This window comes from Drosophila ananassae, assembly GCF_017639315.1.
Source record: "Drosophila ananassae strain 14024-0371.13 chromosome 4 unlocalized genomic scaffold, ASM1763931v2 tig00000054, whole genome shotgun sequence".
NCBI classification, from domain to species: domain Eukaryota; kingdom Metazoa; phylum Arthropoda; class Insecta; order Diptera; family Drosophilidae; genus Drosophila; species Drosophila ananassae.
Window position 1 is genome coordinate 6,839,523 of NW_025319037.1, and position 25,306 is coordinate 6,864,828.

At 39.1% G+C, this 25,306-nt stretch overlaps 1 protein-coding gene across 7 annotated transcripts in view; it reads left to right on the forward strand.

The window, feature by feature from the left end:
• The window catches only part of LOC6505454 (calcium/calmodulin-dependent protein kinase type 1), a 74,405-nt gene that overhangs the window by 31,985 nt on the left and 17,114 nt on the right, over positions 1 to 25,306 (forward strand). For all 7 annotated transcript variants that reach the window (XM_044717675.1, XM_044717674.1, XM_044717676.1 and 4 more), the window contains 2 exons: positions 12,340 to 12,604; positions 12,656 to 12,782. In XM_044717675.1, the coding sequence (XP_044573610.1) occupies positions 12,340 to 12,604; positions 12,656 to 12,782 (392 nt within the window). The remainder of the gene's footprint in view (positions 1 to 12,339; positions 12,605 to 12,655; positions 12,783 to 25,306) is intronic.

The window sequence follows — 25,306 nt, forward strand, 5'->3', positions numbered from 1 at the left end:
TTGAGCCCTTAAGATGTCAAACTTGAACTCACGGGAGTAACGGTAGGTCCCGGAGTCGTAGTCAAAACCATAAATAGTCCTGACTAAATTTAATTGGATTCTGCAAGGGACTGCTCGGGTTGGCCAGACGCTTGCTGTGATCAGGCATGAGTTGATGTGCTTGAAGTCCTGGGGTGGTTTTCCTCAAGTACCGGTGGTATGGTGGTTCGGCTGATTCCTTATCGGCCGGTCCTACTGGCGGTCCGTTTCACGGGAGCAACACTCGAAGTAGGTTAGGTAACGCGGGGTCTACTGGTGGTCCGTTTCACGGAAGCAACACTCAAAATAGACTGGTCTGCCGCGAGATCTCTTCGTGGTCCGTTTCACGGGAGCAACACTCGAAGTGATTAGGTAATGCGGGGTCTACTTGTGGTCCGTTTCACGGGAGCAACACTTGAAGTAGACTGGTATGCCGCGGATTCTACTTGTGGTCCTTTTACACAGGAGCCACTCGAAGTAGATTCGATGATGAAAGTTCTACTGGTGGTCCGTTTACACTGGAGCCACGCGAAATAGATTCGATGGTGAAGGTTCTACTGGTGGTCCGTTTACACTGGAGCCACGCGAAGTAGATAACTTTCAGAGAGTCCTACTTGTGAACCGTTTTACACAGGATCACTCGAAGTAGGTTGATTTTAAGTGCCGTGGTTCAGACACTGAGTAAAGAGACGATTGACTCTGATTTCGGAACTGTCTTTATTTCAGAAGAATAACTCGTATATAAGATGCTAAATTATACATCATTACATTTAAGAAAGGTCAAAGTTCTGGACGTGCTAAACTAAGGTTAATGCCAAGGTCACCCACCTCTGAGTCTGCTGACTCAGATTGTTTGTTCACGTACTGCTTCATACACGCATTTCGGCTTCGCTGGCTGCTTTCGGTTTGCCTCGGTCAGTCGGTCATTCTTCCCGCTGATCACGCTGATTCTGCTTCCGGAGCCATCGACTAGTGCCGAGGTAGTAGGTTGGATATAGTTTTATGCTTATTACTAATTATTTATAGGTGAGAAAATTGGTTAGTGGGTTTGTATATTGCGACATGCTGATGCATATTGATTGGATCAAATTACTAAGTGTGCATATAGGGTAGTAGGTCTTGGCACTAGGTGCCAACACTCAATATAACTTATTGAGCACTTAAGATGACGCAACTTTTTATATAAGGTTGTCAAATATCTCCCTTCCGCTTTTTTGCTCTTTATTCAATGCTTTATAAAAAGTGTTACAGTGATCGGATTTAGTTTAAATATGCGCCGTTTTGTTCGATAATCTGTTTCCATCAAGACGGCAACTTCATAATACCTCCCTCGTAGAAGCCCCCCTCCTTATTTGCGAAGAACTCGGACAGCCACTTTTCAAAAGCCTCTTTTGAGTTCAACTTTACACCACCAAGGGCGTTCGCCATGGACAGGAACAGGTGGTAATCACTTGGCGCTATGTCCGGGCTATATGGTGGATGCGATAAAACCTCCCATCCGAGCTCCCGTAGCTTCTGACGAGTCATCAACGAAGTGTGTGGTCTGGTGTTGTCCTGGTGGAACACTACACCCTTCCTGTTGGCCAATTCTGGACGCTTCTGGTCGATCGCCTGCTTCAAGCGGTCCAGTTGTTCGCAGTAGATGGTAGAATTAAGCGTCTGGCCATATGGGAGCAGCTCATAGTGGATGATTCCCTTCCAATCCCACCAAACACACAGCAAAACCTTCCTGGCCGTCAATCCCGGCTTGGCCACTGTTTGGGACGATTCACCGGCCTTCGACCACGACCGTTTTCGCTTGATATTGTCGTATGTGATCCATTTTTCGTCGCCAGTCACCATCCGGTTCAAGAATGGGTCGAGTTCGTTCCGTTTCAGCAGCATATCGCATATATCGAAGGTTTTTTTGCGTCAAATCATGCCGAACCCAAACATCAAGCTTTTTTTTGTATCCAGCCTTCTGCAGATGGTTTAAAATGGTTTGGTGACTAACTCCCATCTTTTGGGCGATGTCACGAGATGCCAAATGCCGGTCTAACTCGATGTATTCCATGATTTGATCGGTATTTGTCGTCACAGGTCTTCCGCCGGCTGGCTTATCCATGGTGTCGTTTTCACCGGCTCTGAATCGTCGAAACCATTCCTCCGCGGTTCGAAGTGATAGAGTACCATCCCCCAAAACACCATTAATCTCACGGAACGTTTCTTTAGCGGATTTGCCTTTAACGAAGGAAAACTTTAAAATAGCGAGAATTTCGGCGTTAGTGAACTTCATGTTTACACGTCTATAACTGTTGAACGCAATATCCAAACTAATCATAGCGTCGTTTTGTAGGTTATGCCAAGACCTTTCAAATTATGTATAGTATTGCCAGATACAAGCTCTGTAGCGCTTTGTACATAGCCGCGAAATTCAAAAGACAAAAAGGCGGAAAGGAGATATTTGACAACCTTATATATCGCTTATATCTGGAAAAATAACTCAATATATAGTCCAATACCAATTTACCAATTTTTTGCAGCCACTTGTGAAGATTGGTGTTATGTACACATATATATGCAAATACATGGATAATATCCATTGGATATGTTATATTTGATTTTTTGAGCTTGTGCATGTATGTGTGTAATAAACTTGAGAAAATGGAGTAATTTCTTTCAACTTTTACTTTATTTGAATAAATAAAATGGAAAGTTTGGTGGTATTCTGATTCCCATATTGACTTCCAGTATTTATGAACGATCGCATTTTTTTTTTGAGACAGAGCTATCCGATTTACACTCCCATGATACCCCAATTTGTTTAAAAATTTTACCACGCCCCCTTTCACCCCCAAAAATAAAATCTTACCAATGCCTAATTTATAACTACAAAACAAAATTCAGACAAATTGTTTAATATTAGTTTTTAAATAAATAAGGTTATATTCAATCGTACCAAGAAGTTTTAGAAAGTTATTAAGTTTTGGAGAAATTTGCGGGAAATAAAAAGAAATTTAAAATTTTCATTAAATTGGAGCCAATATTGGGAACATTGGAGTTATCCTAATGCTCTTGAATACGAATCGATTGGTGACTGAACTATCCCGATCAGACATTCTGGTCAACACTAATAAAACAACACGTCCGTCTATCAGTCTGTCTGCCTATTTGATTCTGCCCGAACTAGTCTCTCAGTTTTAAAGCTATCGAACTAAAACTTTGCACACATCCTTCATTATTTTGCGCGCAGTATATTCGCAGTATAAGTCAACTGAGCCAAGATTGGTTGATTATAATCTATACCAGCTATATATGTGAACGATCCAAAATTCCACATCTTTGGTATTTTTGAAAATATAAGTTTATTTTACTACCAAATTTTTATACCCTTGCAGAGGGTATTATAATTTTGGTCAAAAGTGTGCAACGCAGTGAAGGAGACATCTCCGACCCTATAAAGTATATATATTCTTGATCAGGATCACCTCCTGAGTCGATATAAGCATGTATGTCTGTCCGTCTGTCCGTCTGTCTGTCTGTCTGTCTGTTTCTACGCAAACTAGTCTCTCAGTTTTGAAGCTATCGAGTTGAAACTTTGCACACACCCTTCTTTCTGTTGCAGGCAGTACATAAGTCGGAACGGCCGGGATCGGCCGGGATCGGCCGACTATATCCTATAGCTGTCATAGAACGATCGGAATTGGCATAACTTTGGTGTTTTTTAAATTATAAAGATGGGACTTGGTACAGATTACTCTTTGTGCAAAATAATTCAATATGTCACATTTCATAAGGATCGGCCAACTAACCGCCCGAAGTTAGCTTTCCTTTCTTGTTTTTTTTAAATTATTATTTAGTGAAACTCTCATAAGGATTGGCTTCAAATATGTTTATTTGTTTGAAAAATTTGGTTTCCCACAACTACGAAACAATATTATGTCTTAATTGAATTTTGGGATTATTTTTAATTAAAGTTTTTAAAGTATCGTTCCAAATTCCAAACCTTTGTAAATTAACAAGAAAGGAAAGCTAGCCATTTCCGATCGTTCAGATATATCGCGTCTATAAAATATAGTCCAAAATGTAATCAAAATGTGTAAGTTCCAAGGCTGTTGCATTAGAAGGGTGAATCCCGGGAAACTTAAAGTCAAGAACATTCACGCGCAGCAATGCTTTACTCTCAAGTCTTGGGAGTAAATAAACATCCACTTCATACGACAAGAGAGCACGAGTGAAGAACGGTAACTTGCGGCTGAAGATCCAAAAATGAAGATAAGATGTAAAAAGTCGGCCTTAGGATCCTTTGTTGGTGTTAAGGTATATGATGAAGTGAATATGATGAAGCGCATATTGTGACATATGTATATGGAAGTATGGCATATTTATACCCTTGCAGAGGGTATTATAATTTTGGTCAAAAGTGTGCAACGCAGTGAAGGAGACATCTCCGACCCTATAAAGTAAATATATTCTTGATCAGGATCACCTCCTGAGTCGATATGAGCATGTCCGTCTGTCCGTCGGTCCGTCTGTCCGTCTGTCTGTTTCTACGCAAACTAGTCTCTCAGTTTTAAAGCTATCGAGTTGAAACTTTGCACACACCCTTCTTTCCTTTGCAGGCAGTATATAAGTCGGAACGGCCGGGATCGGTCGACTATATCCTATAGCTGCCATATAACTGATTGATCGGAAATGCCATAACTTTGGTGTTTTTTAAGTTGGAGGGTTGAGACCACACATGTTATATTTGCACACATGTTATATTTGACCAAAATATCTTGTGTACAAAATTTCATAAGGATCGGCCGACTATATCCTATAGCTGTCATAGAACGATCGAAATTGGCATAACTTTGTTTTTTTTTAAGTTAGAAAGATGGGATTTGGTACAGATTCAATTTTGGGAAAAAAAATCTGATTTGTCGAATTTCATAGGGATCGGCCAACTATATCCTATAGCTGTCATATAACTGATTGATCGGAAATGCTATAACTTCGTTGTTTTTCAAGTTAGAAGCATGGGAGTTTCAATGGATTCCTCTTTTGGCAAAATAATTCGATATGCCAAATTTCATAAGGATCGGCCGACTATATACGATCCGCTATATATCTAATAATATAGGATGCGTGGCGCCACCTAGCGGACTGCGACTCAACTGCAAGGGTATATCAACTTCGGCTCCGCCCGAAGTTAGCTTTCCTTTCTTGTACGAATTTAAAGTTGACAGTAAAGTCGCTTGTGCGTCTGACTCTCAGTCGACCGATCCCGGCCGTTCCGACTTATATACTGCCTGCAAAGGAAAGAAGGGTGTGTGCAAAGTTTCACTCGATAGCTTTAATTTAGCATAACATTAGCATTTTCGGTATTGGAACCATAGGATACATTGACGACTTAGAAGTAGTATGTTGTTCTGAATAAAAATAAATGATGAAAAGTCGAAATAACGTATTTATCTTATGCAAAAAACACAATATCAAGTTACACCCAGAAAAATGATTATTCTTTATGCACAAAATCAAATTTCCCGGAAAAAAATGCACAAACAAAGAAATTTTACCCGATGATAAAAAAATTTAATGTAAATACTAACTACCTTGTTCCGCCCGATGCAGATGAATCAAATAGATTCGTAGCCTTCTACTATAACTAGAGACGTTTCATATTTAATTGCTCTCTTTATTCAAAGCATCTAACTCATTTGTGCAAAATAAATATACAATTTAATTGTGCTACAAAATGTCAAGAAGCATTAGTCCAACCTACATCATTCAAATAATTTAATAAAGAATTAACTATAACTGATGCTAGTAATAAAGAATTAACTATAACAGATGCTAGTAAAAAACCAGGGGGTGCAGTCCTAACCCAATCTATGATGGGATAAAACTCCCGGTAGTATACGCCTCACAAACATTTAAAAAAGACGATAGTATCGCAGTTAATTTTTGTATATACATACATATAATATATTGCAAAAACTTCACTACAGAAAAGATCACAAAAACCAACATCAAAGATTTAGAAGAATATCAATCCACAGGACAGAACAAATACTGCGCAGTTTTACTATCTAGTTCGGATTTGCAAATGCAATAGTCAGCTTCTAAGCCCAACATATTGTACGTCATTCATAACGAAGATGTTAAAAAAGTTGTGACATTGGATTGAACAATATCGAAATGTTCTCTTAAGAGGGGAAAACAGATACAGGCAATTGATTTATCTTAACTAAAAAATTTCTTAAGGATCTCCCGACTATATCCTTTATCTTATCTTAGTTCTTAGTTCTCAAAGAGGGTTGCCTGGGCCAATTTCTGCAGCAATATCCAGGAGACATCCGAGGCCGCCCGCCTAAGAAAGATTCTCTCTACTACAGCCCCCATCGCAGGTTACATTAAGAACACGGAGGGGTGCTGGACAACCTCAAGCCTGGAAACCCTGGAGACCCTTATCAACGCACACTTCCCGGGTTGCTCATCGGAAGGAACAACCCAGGTGATGCGTAGCCAGGGTCACCAGGGCTCGCTCAACTACCTACTTAGTGACAGAAATCTTAAATGGGCAATAGAATGGGCAATAATAAGTTTTAAACCCTTCAAATCTCCGGGCCCAGACGGTATTATACCGGCTCAGTTATCCAGAGCCGGTATTAACCTAAGGAAATGGATTAAGAAAATCTTCGCACAGTCTTCACTACTGGTATGATACCAAAGGCGTGGCTGTGCACGAAGGTTGTATTCATACCCAAGGCGGGGAAACCATCCCACTGCACCCCCAAGGACTTTAGACCTATAAGTCTGTCTTCCTTCCTCCTTAAGACTATGGAAAGACTCTTAAGACTCCATCTCCAACTAACCATTAACCCAAGTGACATCGCATGCTCTCAGCATGCTTACAAAAGGGGCCGATCAACAGAAACAGCCCTGCACGATATCACTATGATCGCCGAACGAGCGATTAACTTCAAGGAATACGCACTTGTTGCTTTTCTAGACATAGAAGGGCCCTTCAACAACATCTTGCCGTGCTCAATAATCGACGCACTGACGGGACTTGGAGTAGACGACCGATCAATTCACCTAATACAGCAGGTCCTGGTCAACAGGAGTGTCGAGGCTACTCTTGGAGATTCGACTATTCGAAGATACGTCAAGAAGGGCACCCCGCAAGGAGGGGTACTCTCACCACTACTCTGGAACGTGGCGGTTAACAGCCTACTGCGATCCTTAGAGGGTGGCGGATGTAAGATTATTGCGTACGCGGACGATGTTGCTATTGGAAATTCCCACAGACGCTATGCGACCTAATGACAGGGAAGCTCGAAGTTCTGTTGGCCTGGGCGCAAAGGAACGGGCTGGGAGTCAATCCGTCCAAGACAGAGCTCGTGCTGTTTACCAGGAAGTACAAAATACCAAATCTAAGGCTTCCGAGCTTCTAGGGGAAACAATAGTTCTTAGTGATAGTGCGAAGTACCTAGGCATCACACTAGACAGGAAACTGGAACTAGACTGGAGAAACTTGAAGCTGAACACCGCAGATAGGACTAAGAAAGCGGCAATAGCACTCTATACCTGCCGCAAGGCGGTAGGCCTGAAATGGGGAATGTCCCCCAAGGTAGTCAGATGGTTATATACAGCGATCATCAGACCAATCTTATTCTATGGAGTTGTGGTCTGGTGACCTGCTCTGGACAACTCCTTATGCAGGGAAAGGTTCAGGAAGACGCAGCGCATGGCGGAAGTCTGTATAACAGGCAGTCTACGCACTACGCCTAGCGACGCCCTAGATATCATCCTTGACCTACTACCGGTGGAACTAATGGGGGTAAAGATAGCCACTCTGGCGGCGATAAGACTGCGAGAGGCGAATCTATGAAGTAAGAATAGTTTTGGTCACACCAGACTGGACCTGCATCACTTCATGCCTGAGGGGTGTACGGACTACTGCGTGCCCGTCGACCAACCCACCACTAATTACAAAATCATCATCCCCTCGAGGGAGGATTGGGATGCCCGGACACCGGGACCGGAGGGCTCCATTCATATCTACTCAGATGGATCAAAACTTAACGGCCAGGTGGAAGGCGGTTACTTTTGTGAGCATTTGAGCCTAAAGAGTCCTTCAGACTCCCTGACCACTGCAGTGTTTACCAAGCTGAAGTAGTAGCCATTAGGGAAGCACTGGAAAGCACTGGAATAAGGGGCATCTTCTCAGATAGTCAGGCAGCGCTTAAGGCACTTGACGGATTCTCGTCCAACTCCAGGACAGTCAATGATTGTCGCAGATCTCTCAACGAGATGGCTGAACAGCATGACATCTACCTCATTTGGGTTCCCGGTCACAGGGATCACGAGGGAAACTGCGCTGCAGATGAACTAGCTAGGGCAGGTATAACCAACCCTCTCCAACCGGAGAAAGAACTTGTAGGCATTCCCTTGGCTACTTGGAGGCTAAAGTGCAGGGAGTTTTTTGACCTGGCAGCCAATAGGAAATGGAGTAACCTCCAGACCTGTAGAACTTCACGTCTGATCTGGCAGACACTCTCTCAGAAAAGATCGGCGAGACTTATTGCTCTCACCAGACCAGACTGCAGCCTAGCGATTAGGGCAATTACTGGGCACTGGCTGATAGGCGAACACGCGGCCAGGCTTGCAATCGCCCACAATGATTATTGCATGAGCTGCAGGGATGAAGAGGAGGTGGAATCGGTCACGCACCACCTATGCCACTGCCCGGCACTCGGTCGCAGCAGATTCAAACACTTCGGGTCCGCAGAACCCGGTTGCCTTCATAAAAAAAGCAGGTTGGGACCACGGGCCGCCACAGGAAATCTAGGCCTATGTCCCCCTAGCATCACCGCCCTAACCTAACCTGACCTAGTCTCTCAGTTTTAAAGCTATCGAGTTGAAACTTTGCACACACCCTTCTTTCCTTTGCAGGCAGTATATAAGTCGGAACGGGATCGGTCAACTATATCCTATAGCTGCCATATAACTGATTGATCGGAAATGCCATAACTTGGCTGTTTTTCAAATTAGAAGAATGGGAGTTGCAGTGTATTCCTCTTTGGGCAAAATAATTCGATATGCCAAATTTCATAAGGATTGGCTGACTACATACGATCCACTATATCTCTAATAATATAAGATGCGTGGCGCCACCTACCGGACTGCGACTGAACTGCAAGGGTATATAAACTTCGGCTCCGCCCAAAGTAAGCTTTCCTTTCTTGTTTAAGTTAGAAGTTAGAAATGGGACTTGGTACAGATTCCATTTTGGAAAAAATTATCTGATTTGCCAAATTTCATAAGGATTGGCCGATTATATTTTATAGCTTCCATATAACTGAACGATCGGAAATGGCGCAACCTTGCTATTTTTAACGATGCTCTGTTTTATACATTTTTATTCGAAAATTGATTTGGTGGTGAATTTCTGATAAGGATCGGTTATTTATAACGATCCGATATATATGTCGGAGAGGAGGTAATTCAGTCTCTCGTTAGACATTAGACTAAGGTGTGACCATTGGTCGAGTAGGAATATATCAGTCCTGGTATGATGAGGACTTAGTTTGCGAACTAAGGCCGTGTGTGGCTTCGTTGTGTTGCTAGATCTGGTCCTTCTTTCTTACGTGAGGACTTTACTGCTAACATTATTTGACAAAAGATGAGCCACAAAGGCAACGAGGACTCGCTGCATCAGTCAGAACATGACATGGAACACCACCAGGGTGGTGACACCGACATATATATATATATAATAGTATAAATAGCTACGTAACTGTTTTCAATTTTAGTGACGAAAATATGCTATATAGGTGTACAAAATTGCATATAAAAAATATTCTTGTTCAGCATGTGCAAGGGTTTAGCATACAGGTTCGTCACCGGTCTTTTTTTACTCCATGGATTTTGACATTAAAGAAAGTGGAATAATTAAAAACTTTTCCAAAGATGTAAAGAATGTTTTTTTTTTAATATAACAATTAGTTTCGATAGCTTCAGTGGTTTTAGAGACTTTGGTTCAGGGGAGCCTAAAGGTTATATATTCACCTGTGAAATTTTTTTTTTTGTGTATTATTAAGACGTTTGATTTTAAAGAAACTGAAATAGATATTTAAAAAACCTTTTCAACGGTGTAAAAGTTTTAATATCTTTCTTGATTATAAAGCTTAACATTTTTTAATTAAAAACGTTTTTTTTAATTTTTTAACGTAAGCTTAAGGTATTTCAAAAAGTTGTAGAACAATAGTTGCTCATATGATAGTAACAAACATCTCAAATTTTTTTCAGGATTGCCAAGTGCAAACAGACAACCAGACAAACAGACACATTGGCTTCAATTTGAAAAAGCTGTAAAAATTTTTATGAAAAACTTCTGAAAGAAATGTCGGTTCGGGTCGGTTGAGGTACCAATCGAGGCGTATTTAGGAGTAGAATACTTCTATATAAAAAAGAAAGACCCCAGATTCTATCTGGGGACTAAATTGTGTCCATTAGCCACACTTTAGTGATTCCCAATTTTTTTACTTTCATCCTAACTTCTTCTAAACCAAATTACTTTTGGAAAATGTTTGGACAAAAATTATCTAATTAAAACATAACTCTTGATTGGTATATTATTCATTCAGATTCAGATCGGACAAAAAATTTTGTGATTTTTAAAGATGCTTGATGCGGTTTCCATTATGTGTATTATATATATATATATAAGTTAACAACCAACTCCCAGAGTAGGCTGAGCAGGCCAATTCTTATCCAATATTTATCCATTCTTATTAATCATTTTCATTACTATTATTAACACACTCTTGTGTGGTCCACCTTAAGTTGTTTCCAGCCTAACGAGCCCGAAAGCTTAGCCAGCAAGTTGGACCGTTATGTGCAATTTGCGGCTTTGTCTGATTGGTGGACAGCGGTCGAATGACTTCTGCAAAATGTGCAAGGTCAGCGGTCTGCCACGGGCATCAGGCCAGGCTTTAGCTTTTGTCAATTCTTAAGTTTAGTTTTAAATTGGATTTGAAATAAAGAGCACTAGCTTGATTATGAAACTCCGGCTTTAGCCGTCACATTTATTGAATTTGATAATCGTGCCTTAAGGGCCGTAATAACGGAGAAAAGTATCTCCCACCGTAATCTTCGGAAGAAGGAAGGAAGTCGAAGCGACCACTCAATTCTCCAGTGGCTGCCAACCACTCAAACCTTGGGAGCCTTGGGAGCTATAGCGACGAGGGCCACCATCGGCAGCAACCTACCGCCGACCCCTGGCACGGATATTCAACCAGCCGGCTCTACCCCTGCCACGGAGGCACAGCCAGCCGGCACAAGCAACTAAATAATTTATATATATTTATATCCTGCTCCAAGATATATATATATATATATATATATATATATTAATAATAATAGCTTAACTGCAAGGGAATATCAACTTCCTTCCTTGTTTTTTTTTGATAATTTGAAACTCTCATAAGGATCGACCTCTCATTTGTTTATTTGTTTAAACAATTTGGTAGTAGTTTCCCACAGCTACGAAACAATTTTATTTTAAAAAATATTTTGGGCAAATTTTTAATCAACATTTTAAAACTAACCACATTCTAAACCCACTGAAGCTATCGAAACATTCTTTACATCTTTTGGAAAGGTTTTTAATTATTCCATTTTCTTTAATGTCAAAATCGATGGAGTAAAAAAAAGAGAGTTTTGGTGTTTATTCTATATATTGTGTTCTTTTTTAACGTGCCTGATTTTTTTTTTTTTGTTTTCTTGCACGTGCCGAACAAGAAATTTTTTTTAATTTTTTAGTGTTTTTAAGTTAGAAAGATAAGACTTGATTCCGATTCCATTTTGGGCAAAGTAATCCGATTGGCCGACTATATCCTATAGCTCTCATATAACTGAACGATCGGAATCGGCTTAACTTTGTTGTTTTTGAGGAATTTTAGGACTTTCCACGGATTCCATTTTGGACAGTCCGATCTGCCGAATTTTATACTTACATACCTGCCATATAACTGAACGATCGAAAATGGCACAACCTTTCTATTTTTAAAGATGCTTGGGGCATTTTCGAACATTTTTATTAGAAAATTTTTATGATGTCGAAAATCTCATAAGGATCGGACAACTATATACGATGATCCGATATAAATAATAATAATATAAGCTGCTGCTTAACTGAAAGGGTATATAAACTTCGGCTCCGCCGTTTGATTTTTGATTTTTCTTTATTTTTACACATTCCAAGGTCGAGGGCGCTCGTAATATGTCCTGTTACTCCCCTTGAAATTGTCACATGTTCCGCCGTAAAATAACATTTTATATAACTTACAGCCGGAAAATTTACTTTACTATAGTCCCGACGATGATAGCAAAATAATGATAAGCGATTTTGGCTTATCCAAAATGGAGGACTCTGGAATTATGGCGACCGCATGTGGTACTCCTGGTTATGTTGCACCTGAGGTATTGGCCCAGAAACCTTACGGAAAAGCTGTTGATGTTTGGAGCATTGGAGTAATATCATACATACTTTTATGTGGCTACCCTCCATTTTATGACGAGAACGATGCTAACCTTTTCGCTCAAATTTTAAAAGGTATTGTTTCTCATGATTGAAAATTTCAAAATTAATCATAATTTATTTCAGGGGAATTTGAATTCGATTCACCATATTGGGACGAAATAAGTGAATCAGCCAAAAATTTTATAAAGAATTTAATGTGTGTTGCAGTAGATAGCCGATATACTTGCAAACAAGCTTTGGGACACCCTTGGTAAGAAACTTAAATTTTTAAAATTAATAATGTTTGTAAATTCATATGGCAATAAAAATTTTTTGGTTTAGTTTTTTCGTTATTAAGCAGTTCAGATATTGTTTGTTAGGTTGTTTCATTTCTCTCTGTACGTAAGCCATTAAATGTTAACACAAACATGAAAGAAAAACTAACCTTGGATAGTGCCGAAGCCCACAGTGGAAAGCAAATTAACCTAAAGGTGTTAAGGCCGTGTTAAAGCGACTTGTTAGCTTTATTGTTTCTATATATCGAGAATATATTTATAAAAACTTATAAATAAACAAGAAAGGAAAGCTAACTTTGGGCGGAGCCGAATTTTATATACCCTTGCAGTTAAGGATGTGCCATTTCCGATCGGTCAATGGCGGCTATAGGATATAGTCGGCCGATCCTTATGAAATTTGGAATCCGTAGAAAGTCCAATCATTCTAGCTTAAAAGATACCAATGTTATACGAATTCCGATTGTTCACTTATATGGCAGTTGTAAGATATAGTCGGCCGATCCTTATGAAATTCGGCAAATCTGATTATTTTGTCCAAAATAGTATCAGTACCCAGTCCCATCTTTCTAATTTAAAAAACAACAAAGTTATGCCAATTCCGATCGTTCTATGGCAGCTATAGGATATATTCGGCCGATCCTTATGAAATTTTGTACATAAAGTACATGGAAAGTCCCAACCCTCAAACTTAAAAAACACCAAAGTTATGGAATTTCCGATCAATCAGTTATATGGTAGCTATAGGATGTAGTCGACCTATAGTTAATTGCATGGGTATATAAGTAGACAAAATGAGTACACAAAAGGTCACAGACACAAAAGGAGGATATATTTATACCCTTGCAGAGGGTATTATAATTTTGGTCAAAAGTGTGCAACGCAGTGAAGGAGACATCTCTATACTATAATATATATAGACCCTATAAAGTATATATATTCTTGATCAGGATCACCTCCTGAGTCGATATGAGCATGTCCGTCTGTCCGTCGGTCCGTCTGTCCGTTTCTACGCAAACTAGTCTCTCAGTTTTAAAGCTATCGAGTTGAAACTTTGCACACACCCTTCTTTCTATTGCGGGCAGTATATAAGTCGGAACGGCCGGGATCAGTCGACTATATCCTATAGCTGCCATATAACTGATTGATCGGAAATGCCATAACTTTGGTGTTTTTTAAGTTAGAGGATTGGGACTTTCCACACATGTTATATTTGACCAAAATATCTTGTGTACAAAATTTCATCGGCCAAAAAAGGATCGGCCGACTATATCCTATAGCTGTCATAGAACGATCGAAATTGGCATAACTTTGGTGTTTTTTAAGTTAGAATGATGGGATTTGGTACAGATTCTATTTTGGGAAAAATAATTCAATATGCCAAATTTCATAAGGATCGGCCGACTATATACGATCCGCTACATATCTAATAATATAAGCTGCGTGGCGCCACCTAGCGGACTGCGACTGAACTGCAAGGGTATATAAACTTCGGCTCCGCCCGAAGTTAGCTTTCCTTTCTTGTTTTTTATTAATTTTTTGTTTAAATAGAATTTACATACCAATATATTATATTTAATTGTGAAACAAATCTATGTCAAAATACATATGCCACCTATGGAATTTAGTTTATTTTTGTTTAAATTAAAAAAAAATACAAAATATATTTATAAAAATTGTTATTTTAAAAGAAATACATTACTAGTATCTATTAAAAATTAAATCACTAATTGTTTTCCTTTAAGGGGGCATGCTCAGTTGGAGGGCCAAAGATTAGGCATTTTTCCCGAATTTTTTTCTCGTAAACTATTGAATTTTTTTGAAATATCGTTTTATTATGTGAAAGTACATAATTTTAACTTAAATTTGAAAAAAAAATTAGAAAATATTTAGGGGTTTCAAAGTTATGCCCCGTCGAAGTGAGGTCCGTCCGAAAAAGACGGGTCGCGGTGACCAAGACTGTGGAAATCTGGATCCTTTGAAATCAAAAAATGAAACAGATTTACATTTATTGAAAGTTTATCTACTACTTAATCGATGGATATTAAAAAAAAAATATTCGACAAAATGGCAACCTATCGAAGTTAAACAATCGTTTTTCGTTAAAAAAAAGCGGTAGTTTTTCAGCTGTACAAAAAAAAAGTTTTGCATAAAAAAATCAATTCTTCGATTAAGTACTAGATTATTATGTATTAAAAAAGCATGCTAAATTTCAAGACAATCGGGTCACTAGTTTTCGAGTAAGAGTGGTCACCGACTTCAAAAACGTAGTTTTGAGAAAAACGTGTTTAAAGTTTTAACTCACTATTACATAAACCGGACGCCCCTACCTTTAAACATGTGTATCTCAATGAATTTTCACCGGATCATTTCAAAATTTTGTCAACACATTTCTAAATATATACACTTTAAGAAAATGCAAAAAAAAAAAATTCGATTTTTTAAAAGTTACAAGTGCGCCCTTCTATGTTAAGGCTGGGCTGACAGCTTCCCACATTACGGAAAGCTACAACATCCTGAATTTTCTCAGAATACGTGCTACGGTGGTACTTCACCCACACATTAACAGAGGTTTCATTCCTTTCAAACTCAACGCTGCCGAGACTGGCCCCAGTTGCAGAACATTTAGAGCGGCCAAGCCGAAGTTGTCTCGCCAGCCGCTACGAGATGAGGTGCACTTGTGTACCGGAATCCAATAACACTCGGCAAGACAGGAAGGCTTCAAATCGACCACAAACGCGTACATTGGCGGTTGGCAGGAACTGCAGTTCAGCATTGCCATCCAGGATGACGTCAGTGTTGATTAAACGGGATGGTGGGTTCGTAACGGAAACTGCATTGATGGGACCAGAGAGTCCGGTGGTGCCAAAGGAAATGATGTGCGGTGGTGCCAAAGGAAGTGACTGCACGTTGGGCAGCGGGAAGCTGAGCATCCGAGTTCAAAATGTCTATCCTCTAGGCAAACAAAACAGCTAGTCAGCCGCCGCACTTCGTGGTACCGTTCCGCAATTGGCAAAGCAATGGATCTTGGACAAGCTGGCAAGTCGCGAGCCATATCACCGTGCACGGATCAGATCAGAAGATCTCATTGATGTGAGCCTGGAAAATTAGGCGTCGATTATTAAAGCGAATTCGTAAATGTCCATCATAATTAGCGTCTGCAATCTCCAGCGCTCTTACGGTCTCCAAAGCTGATTCCCGTAGACAAGAAATGGGCCACCTCAGCTTCTTTTTCGTTAGGTGGGGATGGCTGTCAGTGGTGGTTTTAATCAGGACGCAGTCGGCTTTAACTAAGTTTCTGTAAATTCTGTAAATATGAGGGATGCAAAAAAAGAATTATCAGAATACATTTTTGGAAGTGGCTGTGGATAATGAGGTAGAAGGCTAATCAGTGGGCTTAGCTTGAAAATTTTTTTTCTTTATCGAATTTGGCTGATATTCTTGGCCGAAAAAATCGAATTGAACAGATGTGTACATGCACGGGCACATATATCTGCCTAAAATAAGTGTATTTAAATTTAATACATTTCGCCACCTTTATGTCGGCTTTTGTTTTGGCTTTGATGTAAGATATCAATTTTAGAAGTGTCACAGGCAAGCTTAGCCCTATACTAATTTGTTTTTGTAATAACTCATGTTTATGGGGCAGTGTAAGCTTGCTTGTAAACTCAATATATATGAAATGTGTGGTGCTCTTAGAATTGTCTTAGCTGTTGCTGCAACATTCTTTAAAATTAATAGCTCTCAATTAATAACGCTGTGATCATTGAGATCATTGAGATAACGATCATCAAACACGTATATAATAGCATAGTATTTCGTCGTTAATTTGACTTTGCCGTATCCGGACGAGTTTTTTCGATTGCTCTAATCAGATTGCCTATATCGTTCATCTTTGATACAAGCTGATAGCTCTGGGTGACTTTAATATCCCAGAACTTATGTGGTCTAATGTTGATAATTCACTGCCTTTACGGCTTAACTCGTTCCACGACTTCCCTGCGGGAATGTTTGACATGTCACTCCGGAAAATTTACCACGATAGAAATAGTTTAGGTCGGCTCCTGGACTTATGTTTCGTTTCCGATCCTGATGGAATTACTCTTTCCAGAACATTGCCCATTTCTAACCCTGGGGATCCATATCATCCCACTCTTTAGATTTCAATCGAAAACAAGAGCTTAATTGACCTTAAGTTTATACCTAATCTCATAAAGTTCGTTTCTTCCGTAAGGCTGATTTTATCAAATGAAATAATTTAATTTTGGAATTTGATTGGTCTGATTGGATCTATGCCAGACATTTACAAAAATTTTATTACACCTGCGTGTAATATAATAATTTTTCGACGCTTTCATGCCTTGGAAATATGCGTCCGCTTCAACTAATCCGCCTTGGTTAAAAAATCACGTATTAAATTTTAAGAATGTCATGAATAGTCTTTTATATAAACATAAATCATATGGTTGTACAGTTAGTTTTTCAAGATACTTAGTACTCCCGACCGATTGAACCGAGCGTCCAATTTCACTTTCTGAATAACGCAGAATGTTGTAGGACTTTCAATTACTGATTCAATTAACCTGAAGCGGTTTTTTAACGTTGTAAACATTAAGCGTAAATATGTATCTTTGCCTCCTCTGCTTACTTTTGGGAACTGATATGCGAACACTGATCAGGCAATGTCCAATTTCTTTGCACAGTTTTTTCAAACAACATATTCACCTAGCAACAGTCCAGCGCAGTCTTTGGGAAAAAATCAGACGCTGCCAATTATCGAGGTATCTCTAAATTCTCAACAATTTCAAAGCTTTTAGAAAAATAAATCACCCCAAATTTGTAACACCTGTGCAAATTTATCACCGTGCCAGCATGGCTTTATAAAGCGCCGCTCCAACACTATTAACTTATTGGAGCTTACATCTTTTTTCACGGATGGCTTCCAGAATGGCTTAAAAACAGACGTCTTTTACACTGACTTCAGTAAACCATTCGCTTCTTATAAGTAAACTCAGTCTTTTGGGATTCGCAACTGATCTTCTTATCTGGATTTCGAGCAACTTATCTGGAAAAACCCAACGTGTCTTCTTAAAAGATGTTACCTCGCGTTTAGTCTGCGCCACATCTGGGGTGCCCCAAGGAAGCCATTTTGAACCCTTACTTTTTACACTGTTTCTTAACTAAATTACTTGTACTTATGTACGCTGATGATGTTAAGCTTTGTCTTCAGTATAAATGCACTATCGGAACGCATTAGCACGATTAACTCAGGTTAACGATCTGGAAGTTCTACTAGATTTGAAACTTAAATTTACCGACTATATTTGTATCTACCATGGTTAATAAAGCTATGGGTGTCCTTGGTTTTATTAAAAGATAGTCAAAAGAATTTAATGACCCGTATATAAAAATCATCATTGGTCCGTCCGATTCTTACGTCCGGTCGTGTGTCTGGAGTCCTTAATACCGAGTATACCGAGATCACATGGAATCTGTGCAAAATAACTTCCTGATTTTCGCCCTTAGGGGACTTAATTAGGTTGCAAATTTACCTCCCCTAAAAGTTGTAACTGAACTCTTCTCGCTCTCACTACAGTGGACAAATCTCCGTCAATAATGAGTCTCATTTGCACTGCTAAAAAATGCGAGTTTGGAGGATCCACTACTGGTGACTCTTACCTGTCCTGCTGGCTTTGCAATAACTGCTCACATATTGAACATGCTGGTGGTGGGTACAATGGATGGATAAGTGATTTTATCACAAAGAATATTGGCCTGACATGATCTTGTATTTCCTGATACTGAGACGAGGACCTTCATGAAGCAGACGAGATGTGGTTTTCTAGATGTCCGTAAGCAATTTTCTGCACTTAATGTGCAATTTCTTACACTTGAGACAAAATTTCTTGGTCTTTTAGGATTTGGACTTAATAACTTAATTAAGTGAATCTCCAAGGAGATAAATTCGAAACAACAATCTGCTGGCGGTCAATTTATTGGGTACCCCTGCTTCTCATGCGATACATTCGTATACATTTTTAACGGCTATTACATCCGTTCCCAAAATCAGCCAATGGAATCGTCAAGAAGTCTTGGTTCACATATCGTTTTGGATCCTCCATCGTTGGAAAACCTGGAAGTTCCTGTTGTACCGTCTCCTAGGCCTAGTGTGGCGCCTGAAATAAGATCTTCTGGGCATACGCTTAGAGCTGTTGCAAACCGTAAAGTCATATTTGTATCCCGCCTTATGCTGGATGCCACTGTGGATGATGTGAGGAGTCACCTCTAAAACTAGGGATGTCGAAAGTTTAAAAAAATATCGTATCGATATTTCTTTTATAAAAAAAATTTGGTACGAATATTTAAAAATATCACCTCAAAATATTGATATATTTGATATTTTTTTTTACTATAAAATTTTTTTCTCCACAATAAAAGAACTCCGATTTTCATTGATATTTTTCAATTATGTATGCATATACACACAGACGCACATACTCATACATATGCCAACATACATACATACATACATTCTTTTGGGCGCATTTTCCAAAAATGTCGGCATGCTTGTTCCGCAAGTGCGACAACAAATTCTAAGCGTTTCGGCTCGTCTTTATCACTCTTTTGCAATGCAAACACTTTGCAGTGCCGCCTGTTAATTTTGTGTAATTTGATTTTACATCCATTTTTCGTTTTCTGTTTATCAACATCAAATTAATTTGTTTCACTTTTAAAATTGAAATCAAAGGGACCATGGAAAAAATATCAAAAAAACAAGAAAGGAAAACTAACTTCGGGCGGAGCCGAAGGTGATATACCCTTGCAGTTGAGTCGCAGTCCGCTAGGTGGCGACACGCATCTTATATTATTAGATATATAGCGGATCGTATATAGTCGGCCGATCGTATAAGTTTGCCCAAATTAGAATGCATAGAATGTCCCATCCTCCTAACTTGAAAAACAATGGATATAGGTTATAGGATACAGTCGACCGATCCGTGCCGTTCCGACTAGCCTGGTGAGGACTAGATTGGTAAAAAGACATGAGTTTAAATTCCGACCATTAAGCTTTAGGTTATTTGCTAAACACCATTTTTGGAGATTATCCCAATCAGATTGAAGTCTAGACTGGGCGCTAGTGAATTTATACTGAAGGCATAGCTTAACATCATCAGCGTACATAAGTACAAGTGAATTAGTTAAGGCAAGGGGCAAGTCGTTAATAAACAATGTAAAAAGTAGGGGTCCGAGATGGCTTCCTTGGGGCACCCCAGGTGTTGCGCGGACTGAACGCGAGGTAACATCTTTAAAGACACGTTGGGTTCTCCCTGATAAGTAGCTCGAAATCCTGATCAGAATATCAGTTGGGATCAAATAATCAGTATCATCAGAATATATCATTGAATTGAATATATATCAGAATATAATCAAATAATCAGAATCATCAAATGCTTTACTGAAGTCAGTGTAAATGACGTCTGTTTGTAAGCCTTTCCAGAACCCATCCGTCATAAAAGATGTTAGCTGGCACGGAGTTATTATTGAACTACATAGGTGTTGCAAATGCTGACAATTTAGAGATGCCTCTATAATTTGCAGCGTCATTTTTTTCCCCTTTTTTATGCAGCGGAATAATGAAAGATTCCTTCCACATAAGGAAAGATTGAAGTTTCCAGCGATAGGTTTTAGAGTTTAACGAGCGGTTCGCATCTTTTATCTTTTATGATGTAATCCACAACTCGTTAAACAAATTTGTTCCTCAAGTTTCTTCTTCTTCATCAACGAAACCGCCTAACATTAAATCTAGCGCTTACAAAATGTTTCTTAAGTCTGGATCTTTGTTTCATCAGACAAACTTTCTTTACATTCGCAACCAGTTTATTATTCTTAATAATCAACTTTATACATCTCGAATTGTAAGGCAAACTTTCGAAATGATCCGAGCTCCTTCTATTCGTTTGTCAATACGAAACGTAAATCCAGTCTTTTTTCTCCTTCCCTAACTTCTAAAAATATTTCCGATTCTTCAGAACAAGGTATTGCTTATCTCATTGCTTCATTTTTTCAACCAACCTATTTTTCCGATTTATGTGATCTAAATTCTACATACCCTTATAAAATTCGGAACATAAACAATATTAATTAATTAATATTGCTAATCTCATTGCTTCGTTTTTTCAATCAACCTATTCTTCCGATTCATATGATTTAAATTCTACATACCCTTATAAAATTCTGAACTTAAACAATATTAATTTGTTTCATCATCTTGAGGTGAAACTTTGTTTTCATCATCTTAAAGTTTCATCATCTTGAGGTATCAATGCTCTTTCAACCATGGATATCTAAATTTTTGCTGGTCCTAACAATATCCCGATCTGTATTTTCAGGTACTGCTCCGATATCCTATGCTATCCTCTCACTACCGTATTCAATTTATCTTTGGATCTTTCATGCCTTCCCACGAGATGGAGTGAATTTTTTATTATTCCACTTCATATGAAAGGTTCTAAAATACTTATAGAAAACTACCGCGGAAGACTTTCTGCGTTTAGCCCAAGCTGTTGGAGAAACTGTTAACATCGCAACTGCAAGATCATTGCAAAAGCCTAATATTCTCCACACAGCATGGTTTTGTCAAGCATCGTTCTACTACAACCAATCTGCTTGAATTCTCTTCGATCTTCCACAAGAGTTATCGAATGCAAAACGAACGAATGCATACCGATGTTGTTTACATTTATTTTAGCAAAGCTTTTGATTTTGTAAATCATCGTCTATATCATACTGTAGATGACTTCATATCTATTGAACCGTATGCATCACATCACAAGTTATAATCGTTACATCTGGTGTTCCGCAAGGCAGTCACTTAGGACCTCTTTGATTTATCCTTTTTGTTAACGACGTACCTAGTGAACTAACCCAGCAGTATTGAAATTCATGTCACCGCCTTTTCAGGCCGTAATGCCTGTTAATCGTAAGGTCGTGGGTTTGATTCCCAGCAGAAAAATCTTTATTATGAGTTGATTTGTTGTTTACTTTAGTTTTTTTTTTTATTATCGCAGTCTCAAAATAAACTGTTATATTAAATATTTTTTTTAAATGGGGATTCTTAATAATTGAGATTGTTTTAAACATGCAAATTTGTAGAGGTCTGTCACACACTACGCGCGATTCCTTGATAGCTTAGAAGCTTGCATGTGGGTGTAGTATATAAAAGCACTAAGGTTCAAATCCCAGGGTGAGTAATTATTAAATATAGTTCGCAGTATTAATAATGTAATGTTACTTAACATATTCATTTATTTTACAATATAAACTAACAGCAATTTTTAAGGAATACATTAAAAATAATGATTGTCAAATTAGGAGATATAAGGGAAAATTATTTTTCCTTGATTTAGGGTCTTAACTGCGACCTGATTTAGCCACGTTTTTCAGCGCGGAATCGGAGCTGATTCAGCTCTGAAATTCAGGTCTGAATCAGGGTTGATTTCAAAACAATTTTCACTCCTGAATCCGGATTCGGAATCAGGGCTGATTATGGACTGATTCATGCCTAAAATCGAATTCCGGCCCGAGAGGACATTTTCAAAAATTTCAGTACAAAATGCCTCATGAATGCTCATGTAGAATGCCTCATGTAAACTCGTAATCACTTGAGAATTACGTTTTAGATCAAGTTTCCTTAATGAACGATCTTGGAGTTCTTTTCGACCACAAGCTGTCGTTTAATGAACATATTTCGGTAACAATTAATAAAGCCAGAGGAGTACTTGCTTTTATCAAGCGTTGGTCAAAAGAGTGTGATGATCCCTTCACCACTAAAACACTGTATGGCTCTTTGGTTCGACCGATCCTTGAATACTGTTCATGCGTTTGGACTTCTCAGTACATGGTTCATCAAAAGAGTATTGAATCAGTGCAAAAGCAGTTTCTTTTATTTCTATTAAAATATTTAAACAAGGACTCAGGATAGTCTCCTTCCACCACTTCGTTGTCGGCTAAAATTATTAGAACTACTACTATTGCAGGTACGTCGCACTTGTGCTGGAGTCATGCTCCTTCATAGAATCATTCTTGGTCAAGTTGACTCGAAATTTTTACTGGAAAAGATACTATTTTCTGTTCCAAACAGGTGAACCAGGTCCTTCCGACCCCTTTGGTTACCAATTTGTAGATAAAATTTTGCGATTCATGATCATTTTCGTGTTATCTGTAAAAATTATAACCTATTATGGCATTTATTCCCCCCTGAATTATCCCTAGATGTAATTAAATGTAATTTAGCCTTAATTAAATCGAAAAATTTAGCCTTACTCTTAACATTTACATTAGTAAACAAATAAATAAATATAGTGAGGTTTGAGTGAATGAGGGTGATCTTTAGTCGCCCAATTTGACGAAGAATTCTTCAAGCGTCTAAAGTGTATTCCGGAAACAAAGTGTATAAAATGGACCAAACAGGTCAGTATAATGGAACACGAGTCTCAACGACACTGCTAGGAATTCTGCAGTAGATGGTTCGACGAGGACACGCAGAGGACAAGGTCTTCGCTGAGGAATACAAAACACGATCTCCATATGAAGCAATAACTAAAGCGCACTACGTGAACAACTTTATTGACTGTCTAGTCGATGTGAAAGAAGCTATCGAGATGGCTATTAAGGTGCGAGAAATACACGTGTCCAAGGACTCATAGAAAGTAATGGAACATATGGGAAGCGAAACATTCATTAGTCAATAGTCAAAAAACTTAGGCAATACTGAAAAACTTCTTGGTATACATACATTCAAATATATTTTTAGTTTTGCAAGGATGAAGCGAAACATTGTTACCGAAAAAACGGCACCGCAAAGTGTTACAACCCGAATTTCCATATTCGATTCCGTGGGTTTCCTGTTGTGTTACATCGCCTTAAAGGTTCTCCTACAATAAATATGGCAATCAGGAATGGCGCTGCCCTAACTGCCTCAAGCATCGACGGTCCAAGTTCTACGTCATTATTCATATATACTTCACGATGCCGAGCATATATAGATATAGGCATTTGTATTCGGTAGCGAATTTGGAGTTACTGGCCGCCCTACCTAGCGTACGATTAGCAAGATTGAAGGCCGAAAGGATTCGTTTAGCAACCATTACAATTAAACACGGGATCATCATCCGGTCAACAACGAAGATGGCGGTACAAGACGTCTTATCGCGAGAGTGGTAAAATCCATGGATCTTTAGCAGGGGAAATTTTATGAATCTAAAAAGCCCTCTTTGGGCAGTATACTCCTGTTCCCGTGCAGAAGTCCCCGTTTTTGTCGATAAGTTCTAGGGATTCAACTCTGTCGTGAAGAATAGCGATATTGGCCAATTGCAGCAGAACCTCATCCGTGAGAGATATATTTTTTAAAGTTCACTCCCTCTCCTTTTCTATTATTTAAAACTTGAAGCTTCATTTGATTATATCCTTACAGAGGGTATTAGGGTCTGCCTGTTTCTACGCAAACTAGTCTCTCAGTTTTAGAGCTATCGGGTTGAAACTTTCTACTATTGTTAAATTGTTAGCCTCTTACTAGATGCTGGCTGTCTACATTACCATTGATAAGGTTATGTAGAAACACGATACCCAGCATCGTTCTATGTTTGGTTAGTGAAAGATTTAATAAAAGACTACTATACTAGTAGGAGGAATGGTGAATACTTGCATCCCAAGTAAATCCTCTGAGGGCGAAAATCAAGTTTTTATACCCTTGCAGAGGGTATTATAATTTTGGTCAAAAGTGTGCAACGCAGTGAAGGAGACATCTCCGACCCTTTAAAGTATATATATTCTTGATCATGGTCACCTCCTGAGTCGATATGAGCATGTCCGTCTGTTTGTCTGTCTGTCTGTTTCTACGCAAACTAGTCTCTCAGCTTTAAAGCTATCGAGTTGAAACTTTGCACATCCCTCTTTTGATTGCAGGAAGTATATAAATCGGAACGGCCAGGATCGATCGACTATATCATAAGGATCGGCCGACTATATCCTATAGCTGCCACATAAATGTCCACGCATAATTTCACCTGCTCCATATCCCTTAGGGTCCGCTGAAACAAAGTCCAGAACAAACATGGGTTCCATCACCCACAGCTTCCGAAGCTGAGAAGAAATTGATGAAATATACCATATTTCGAATTATGTAGGCCGAGTAATTGCTTTCTTTTTACTAAATATCAAACTCGTCAAACTTAAACGTCAAACTTAAACTCGCGGGAGTAGAGGTAGGTCCCGGAGCTTGCTGTGATCAGGCTGGAGTTGATGAGGGGTGCTTGAAGTCCTGGGCTGGTTTTCCTCAAGTACCGGTGGTATGGTGGTTCGGTTGATTCCTTATCGGCCGGTCCTACTGGCGGTCCGTTTCACGGGAACAACACTCAAAGTAGGTTAGGTACCGTGGGGTCTACCGGTGCACTGTGGTCCCAAATCCCGATTTGGTGGCATAAAGTCCCAAATTTCATGGAAG